Genomic DNA, 8,745 nt, shown 5'->3' with positions numbered 1-8,745 from the left:
TGAAATAATAAATAATTCCTTCAATCAATAACGTGACTTTAATAGGAAAAACCCTTACGCCGCTGTGCGCAAAAAGGGGTGTGACATTCTTGGTATAGTAGGGTTATATTAATCAAATTACACCTTGTATTAAATTTTCCTTGAGGGGTGTGCATGACCTTACCTTGACAAACAATTGTGGACCGAGGGAGTATATCCAAGTTTTCATTAATTGTGAGCCACCAAGAGAATTGATGATACCTAACAAGTCTATCCAAGATTTAACTTGTATGGGCACCTATCGACTAATTCTATTGCCTGTGGATTTAACAACCACCGCAAGTTAATAGAAATCATGTCACGTAAAAAATGAGAAATTTAATTTTGTTGTTTGATATTGCTATAAAAAATAAAGGTATTTTAGGCAAATAGGTTGGAATTTTAGATCCGAAGGTAAGCGAAACGTATTTTTGTACCAAATTAAGATATTTTATATGCATGGTAGTAAAATATGTCTAATTATGTAATTTCTCCTAAAAAGATCTCTTCATCAAATATCGATGCAACAGCAAAGCAGTTTGATTCCATAACCAAGCAAAAGGAGTGAACAAACAACCTAAATGTCCACACTGACGACAATTGTTTAAGGTCCAAGAGATAAATTTCAACAATCTATACAAAAGAAACAGAAACTAATGTTGAAGACTATCAAGTGAATAAAAGATAAACAGAAGCACAAACGACTACAGCATCATCACATAACTATTTCCTCTTACTGGAGGAAACCCATGGTTAAATCAGTTTCCAAAGTCATTTTGAACCTTGAGGTCCACGAAAAGTTGTCTGAAGCTTAAACTATTAGACCATCCGAAAACATGTACTATTCCAACAAAGCTAACTAGACAGGACATATACACATTTGGCGTCATAGCCAAATGGTTGACAAAACACCTACCCAACTACGATACTAGTTTTGATTAAATAGCAGTAACCCATGCTTCAACAGAAATCATCAACAGTGACAAACTGGCTGGCAGCATTTACAGAGGTTTACTAGCAAGACTGACAAATTCAGTATGTGCCTTCTTTGTTCCTGCTTGAATGCCCATTAACTTAGACCTTAAACCATCAATTTCACGGTCCTTAGCCTCCTTCCTCGAAGTAGCCACGGACAGTTTATCCTGTAATTCTGCAATTTGTTTATTGATCTCTTTAATCTCTCCATCAAAACGTTCTTTGTCCATATTATGCGTGATGATCTGGCTATCAATATCTGCAACCTGACTTTCAAGCTTTTCCTGCTTATCTTTCATCGACAGTAACTCAGTCAGACGATCTCGTACAACTTGCACATTAAATCCATGGGTTTCCAAGTCGGTGAGAGTCTCCATGATTTCCTCAAAGGTGCTTCTAGGATCGTCATAGTGCAGTCTAGAAGTCCTCTCTACTATGCTTAAAAAAGTTACCATATAACCTATAGCTTGTCCTTCACGGGAGCTCTCTTTAGAGTGTTCCAATGGAGTGAAATGTGGCTTCTGAGGAATCCTCCTAAATATATCCATGGCTTCAATAGTTGACCAAAGTAGTGTATTTTTCACAAAAGGCAAGCTCTGTGTTTCAATTTGGGTTGCTGGAGTCCCATTGACAGGAGTTTGCATGGGCATGTCTTGTTTCTCCCTCATCTCAGCACATCGCTTCGGGCTACATGCAGGTGAAACTCCTGGAGGAGAAAAATATCATCAAAAAACAGCCAGAACAGGAAGCAACTAATGAAAGGTCAGTAGCTTACTCAATCCATCAATAGAAGTCGGAGCCTGTATTTCTTCAAACCACTTTGCAAGGGGTTGATCATCAAATCCATTGAAGGGTATTTCAGCAAGAACTTCCTCACCATCGGCTGCCCTGTTTGATTCAGCAGGTTTCACTCCAGAAGAGTCGACAGAACCTACAGAAGGCCAATGGGAGGTTTTGAAAAATGAGAAAAAGGCTGAGAAACTTAACAAAGAGAAGTGCAGCATATAAGTTGTTGCTCTTTGTTGCATCATATGAACTGTGTTCTAAACAGTCTGCATACAGCATTCAAAATCATGCACCAAATTGCCATCATCATCCCCCCAAACTGTGACAACTACTACAGAAGCCATTACTCACCTTGAGCTTGAGATTCAATATTTACACTTTTTTGCTGTCGTTTTTCCCTCTTCACATAATGCTTTCCATGCTGCTGGGACGAAGACCGAACTGCTTTCTCATTTGACATTTTTGTTTGAGTTATCTTCTTCGTCCTGCCTCTTTTTCTGCTGTGCCCCAATTGAACCTCAAGTTGCTCCTTACCAACTTCATTTTCCATAATTGCAAGCTCGACATAACCTGAACTCTCATCTTTTGAATGATCTCCACTTGGTTCCATATCTACAAAAATAGAGCAGAAGACTTTCATGAGAAAACTGAAAATCAAATTCCACATCCAATTGAAAACCCAAGGAATGTACACAAATACCTGCTGGGGTTATTAAAGGTAGTTTCCTAGCTGGTCGTCCCCTTCTCCTTTTCTGACTACTGCCCACTCCATCACCTAAGCATTTGGTATCCTAGAGAAAAGACAAAATCAGAACTACAAAGAGATTTGAAAAAACCAATTAAAGATGATAAAGTTAGAACTACCAAAGCACACAACAACAAAGAGAATAGCTTGAGGGATATTATAGCCTTTGAATCTCTGCTTACCTGTACATCATCTATAGCAGCATCAATCTGCTTCTGATCTCCAATAGACTCCAAAGATTCATTATTAATCAGACGAGATCTTTTAGCCTTCGAGCTCCTAACCTTAGTACACTCCAACCCTATGATGACAGGAACATCAGTTTCTTTACGTGTAGAGCGTTTTTGAGTAACTTCAGCAGCATTTTCTATTGCAATACCCTTGTTACCTGTTGAGCAGCTCTAGAATTGTATTTAGATTTCAAAAGTACAATCAAGGTACCAAGGAAACAAATAATACCTCTTGAAGGAGATTTTAGGCCTCGCAACTTCTCAAGTGCCCCACTCTTTTTTACACCAAGTTCCTGACATCTCTTTCTCTGCAAAAATTTGGATGTGTGCACTAAGAATTTTTTCTTGTCTTTTTTTGGAGAAGCTAGATGAATGTACTGAGTAGGAACTCTCTGATTGACACAATTGGAAGAAACATATTGTAAATAAAGAACTTTCTTTGACCTTTCACAACCCAATAAGTGGTGAACCCAAGCCAAACCTCACAAGGAGCAGCTCCGCTTGAAGGCAAAGCTTTTTGGCTCCCCAAAATGCACAAATTGGTCAGGCTCAAGCGAAATTTTCAAAGAGAGCACAAGTCACAACTAAAACAAGAACCCAAGAGGTAAAGTCTGAAGAGAGCAATCTAAAAAATCAACAAGAAGCAAATACTCATTTGCAATTCCTCATTTGCCTGTAACTATTGAAAAGGATGAACAAAGGGAAAATAGGGGGAGCAAGAAGCAATAACTTCAGCTCACACCAAATTCATTGGATTTATAGACCCTCCAGTAAGAGAGAGTAAAGCCATAGAAATCACCCTGCAGAAGAAACCTTCTGCTAGGTATATAATTATGTTTGGAGTCTAGGAACCTTTGATCTAGATTAGAAGATGGAGACTGCAGGTAGTTAAGTACCCTTCAAATGGATGGAGGATAGATGGAAGGGATGAAGAGAATTAAAAATAATAAAACGGAACAAACAAACCTTAAGAAGCAGCTCAACTTTCATCATTGCAGTAGGCTGAAAACAATCAATTAGGTGAGTTCAAAGTAAATGTTGAGAGTTATTGGCCTTAGACTGGTCAACTGACTTATTCTTTTAGATAGTTGGAAGCAAAATAGTAAGCTTATGTACTACTATTAGAGTAGTTAAACCAGTATGCTAATATAGTCCAGGTAAGAAAGGAAACGCAAAAAAAATAGATAAGCTGAGCACATTGAACATTCATGTTCCCGAGATTGGCTTGTCGGTTTGTTGGGGGTATCTCCAGCTTGAAGGGTTATGAGCAAAGCCAGACCCAATTAGCTCACAAGTGGTCAGACTAACTTGCACCTTGCTTCAAATAGAGTATTGGTACAAACAGGTCAGTTGAGACACGATTCATCATCTGCCACGCTACTACCAAAACGGCATATAAGTTTATGCTTCAATGCTGAAGTGAATACTACGAGAAACATTTTCGCAAACAATAAACAGTTCATTTAACACAATATTATAAGAGATGATGTTGCACAGGACACAACTAGCTTTACTTTGTCCTTCTAGCAACACCTCACATTCCTTTCATTATCAATTACAAGACCTCAAACCAGAGAGGTGGCTAATGGAGAAACAGATTCCTCCCCATAGTCGGAAGGTATTTTTATTGATCAAAAGCGCAAAAAAGTGACAAGTTTCATGGAGAGTGAAGCACAATGCAGAAATGAAGAGCACACTTCTTTGAATTAAGTGCACCATTATTGGACAATGAAAAGATACCCTACACATACGAATTTGTTTAGTACTCCCTCCGTCCCAATTTATGTGGCACCATTTAATTAAGCACAAAGTTTTTATTTAAGAAATAAGAGAAGATTTAGTTAATTGGTATAGTGTTAAGTGGGATCCAATAAGGATAAAATGGGGATGATGTCATTAAATAGTTGTCACATAAGGAAAGGTGACATTCATTTTGGGATGAACTAAAAAGGAAAGGGTGCCACATTAATTGAGACAAGAGAGGACCATATTAAGAAAATTTCAAATAAAATAACTAATTTTAGCATTCAATATACAATAATGCTGATTATCAATCAAACTTGTCAAAGTTGACATTAAAAAAAAAAACATCATTATTTGAAGAGCATGGCTTCGCCCATGAAACACACCAACACACTTCGCATCGCTTAATTTCTTTAAGAAACAAGGTGATGGTTTTTAATAGCACTGATCTCCACACACAATATGCAAGAAAAGATTTGGCAGCGAAAAATAACTTACAGTTCTGTTCTGCCAAGAGCGGTTATGGGGTTGCTCATCTCCAGCTAAAGGTGCTGATATCTTCATTTCAGCATATTCAGATTTTGGGCTGGACTGACTGAAGGGACTCTTTGTACGGGGTTTTTTAGAAGGCTTTGAACTAAGAGTACATGCTTCAAGTGACATGTCTTTGGGCAGCTCTGGGGGCTGTGGAGATGCCGCATCACAATTGGGACGCGCATTTTGCAATGTCTCCTCTGGTGCAACCTCATCAGTTGAATGTGGCTCATTAAGATCCTCTATAAACTTAATAGAATGTCGTGTTTTTTCCTCTGAGATCTCATTCATAATGCTTGATCGGCCAAGTGGAACATCCTTTTTTGGAATACTAGTGTCAGTGCAGTTATTGCTTCCGTTAGTTTGACAATCTGGAGGAATTGGAATGTCCTGAAAGTATATTTGGGTAAGCTTTAGCAATAGTAAAGTAGATAATACTGAAGGGCCTGTCAAACAACACTGTACTTCAGCTTTGACCACACTAACAATGTAGGTCAAAGATCTTGAATCAGAAAGTCAACACAAACCTCACTCTAACTATTTAGCTTAATTGATACCATGTACTTTGCTTACACAGTATAAAGTCTGATCAATTGAGAGCATTATCACATAAACAATTCTTAGCTCAAGTTATATTCACAATCAGATACATAATTAAGAAACTGAAATAACTCAACAATGAATTAGACAAGGAAACCACATAACAACTTATAAAGCAAATGCACACGTACGTAAATTTTGAGGAATACCTAATGACAGTAGAAGAAGATCATTATTTGTCTTTTGTTATACATATACTTTTTCAGAGGAAAAATTAAGCAAATTTGTATATCTTGCTCAAAGTCAAGGCAAATCTGATGGCCACATCCTGAAACAGGGAATAGCTTGATAGGCACGATGCCAACTCCCAATGTAATAACAAAGAAAGGATTAAACCTTTCACAACTTAGGAATAAAGAACATCTCTTCAGAGTGTCATATGTCAAATACAGATGCATGGACTGCTTTCATATTTCAACTTAAATGAACACATTTCACCTGGATTGGTGTGGTTTGTTACTTGGGGAAGAGGGGAGGTGGCTGCAAACTAAAACTGGTGCTTTGCTATTTACAACCTACAGCAGCAGTAGGATTATATAAGGCCAGCAATAAAACCACTTCCACCATTATTATTATTATTTTGATACAAGTAAAACCACCACCACCACTATGACCACCAGGAAAGAAAGAACAAAGTAGTAGTCTGATTCCATAAAAGTAACAAGACCTGAAAATCAAAGGAATTCAAATGGACCATACCCGAGAGGTAGTAAACCATTGCCCATCTTTCCAATCCATATGAGGTCTCAAATCAGAGTCATTCAACTCCTTCTCCATGTTTGTGTGCTTAAAAAAGACAATATACCTACTATCAGCAAGCTCTCTAGTGATAACACCACTCCACCAGGCAAGATCATAAAATGCATCCACTTTTTCCAGCAAATTGAATTTCTTCCTTTTGATATGTGGTGGTAAAGGACGGATATGGAAGGAATCAACTGTTACTTTGTCAATAGATGCTTTTTTGTCGATTGTCCGATACCTCTCCACCAAAAAAGAGCCATTTTCTAAATGTTCAAGGACTTTGGATGGAAACCAAGCATCACGGCGGTCATCTCTATCGAACGATACTTCCACATTCTTTCCAACACTAAACATCAATGAGTCTGTTCTCTTTCGACAATTAGACATGACAAGATAAGAGGACAATTATAGAAATCAAGAATTCACCCGGAAAACAACCTTACACAAGAAAAGCTAAGAGCTTTAAGTAGAAATGAAAACAATGCGGAAAAAATAAAAGATGAAACAGAGGGTGTTTGGTTTAATTGAATGTTTGGCATGATCAAAGATGTTTTGCTGGAAAATGAATGCCTAAATGAAATCATTTTACTACCTTGAAATGTGAAACCTATTTCTCTCTAAATAAAGAGAAACTTACCTTATTACTCTAACACAAAAGTGTTACCAAAACACAATATATTCCCCTATAAATACCCCATTTTTCTACCCCACTCACCAGAAATACATGCAAGAAAAAATTATCTGTACCCACAACACCCAAAGACAACAAATTGCTGAACCCTAGTAGAAAAAAACATACTGAAATGAAGAAACACACAAAAGAGACGGATACGAAATGATAATACCTGCTTCCCGGGTAAGACCCAATTCCCTTTGACCCATTGTTTATGAAGTCTCAACTCGGAAACCCCAAATTCAAGTACGTCCGGTGGGTTACTGAAAGTCACCTGGTACCTAAAATCGTCAAGAACCTTTGTAATAACACCAGTCCACCAACCGTCTTTGTAAGACGCATCAACAACGTCGTGTAACTCAAAACTCTCAACAATTTCAAGCGGAGGCACCGGTCGAACAAAAGAAACATTCACCAACTCCCTCAACGGTTTGGACCCAATTTCATCAGCAAGTATACTCCGGTACTCAACTAAAACTTTCTTCTTGTTTGAACCGTAATTAAGGATTGTTCCGTCAAACCAAACTCCCTTAAACCCTTCTTCGTCGGAAGTAACTTCAACGGTAGAGCCCTTAGTGAGATATTCCTGCTGCTGCTGTCTAGTTCTTGTACCACCACGCATATTGTATTTTAGGGCTTTTGTCAAAATCCGAAAGGGAATTCAAGCCCTAACATGTTTAATTCCCAATTTCCCCTTTTCTTTTTCCATTTTTGACGTCATATTTTTTTCTGAAATTTTAACAGTTGGCGCCCAAGGCGGGAAGGAACAAACAATCTGCCGATATTTCCTATGATCTTTTGCCTTATATAAGAAACTCGTTCGGTCAGTTTTATTTTTCATGTTTTATTAATTAGAAGATGGTAATTTGAATTAGTAGAAATGACAAGTAAAATGGATCGAAGGGAGTAATTGGTAAACACTCTATAAATTTTACTTTTGCTTACTTTATTTTTAAAAAATTAAGAGATTAATTATGATTATTTTTTTTATGCATTTATTACTATATTTAATTTTATCTTTTTTTAAGAGATATGTCAAGCTAGACATAAAGGAGTAAAAATAAATAGATAACATAGTTGATAAGTTTGACGATATTACTAAAATCTTTTTCCTTATGAAAATAATGATTGAGAGGTTGCTTCGGTGTGATGATGATAAATAGTTGATACGTATAAAATGTTAAGAATTTTAATTTTGTAAATATGTAGTTTATGTATTTTGATAAGAGTAATTAGTGCTTTGATGATCCTTTTGGCCATAATTTGACCATAATGGCTCAAATATATGTTCACACTATAAACTGATTTATTTTTTGATAACTATATCCTTCTTTGTCAAAGTTATATTTTTCTTATTAATTTATTCATTAATTATGCTTCAATAAATGAGAAAGTTTTCCAATACATAGTAAATTGACTAAATTTTAAATTTCTCTAACTTCCATACATACATGGCTTTTAATTTCTTTTAGAAATATTGTAAAATGGTCAAAGGCCAATACATATGTAGTTTTTTTTTTCTTCCTTAATTTTGTGATAAAAAATCTATAAAGAATACAAAATTTAAATTGATAATTATAATACAAAATTTAAAATTTAGAATATAAAATTTAAAATTTACATTACAAAATAAACTTACTCATAAAATTAAATTCAAAATAATTTTAACTCAAACTCATCTTCTTGTAAAGTCTATC

At 36.3% G+C, this 8,745-nt stretch overlaps 1 protein-coding gene across 4 annotated transcripts; it reads right to left on the bottom strand.

Annotated features, from left to right (window-relative positions):
• Positions 1 to 710: 710 nt before the first annotated feature.
• LOC102593578 (uncharacterized) lies at positions 711 to 7,747 on the bottom strand. 4 transcript variants are annotated; one of them, XM_006349105.2, is made up of 9 exons: positions 7,221 to 7,747; positions 6,331 to 6,744; positions 4,996 to 5,421; positions 2,984 to 3,062; positions 2,707 to 2,912; positions 2,480 to 2,570; positions 2,131 to 2,391; positions 1,769 to 1,924; positions 711 to 1,699 (listed from the first exon to the last, which is right to left on the bottom strand). In XM_006349105.2, exons 1-9 carry the CDS (start codon positions 7,668 to 7,670, stop codon positions 1,020 to 1,022), a joined length of 2,763 nt encoding a protein of 920 aa, XP_006349167.1. In that variant the 5' UTR covers positions 7,671 to 7,747; the 3' UTR covers positions 711 to 1,019. The 4 variants fall into 4 exon arrangements, with proteins under 4 accessions (XP_006349167.1, XP_006349168.1, XP_006349169.1 ...); XM_006349106.2 differs by having other exon boundaries at positions 2,707 to 2,825; XM_006349107.1 differs by having other exon boundaries at positions 6,331 to 6,737; positions 7,221 to 7,616.
• Positions 7,748 to 8,745: the final 998 nt, after the last annotated feature.

The sequence above is a fragment of the Solanum tuberosum genome, unplaced genomic scaffold (assembly GCF_000226075.1).
Source record: "Solanum tuberosum cultivar DM 1-3 516 R44 unplaced genomic scaffold, SolTub_3.0 scf00104, whole genome shotgun sequence".
Classification (NCBI taxonomy): Eukaryota; Viridiplantae; Streptophyta; class Magnoliopsida; order Solanales; family Solanaceae; genus Solanum; species Solanum tuberosum.
The sequence above is the reverse complement of the archived record's forward strand: the minus strand, read 5'-3'. Positions and strand labels throughout refer to the sequence as shown.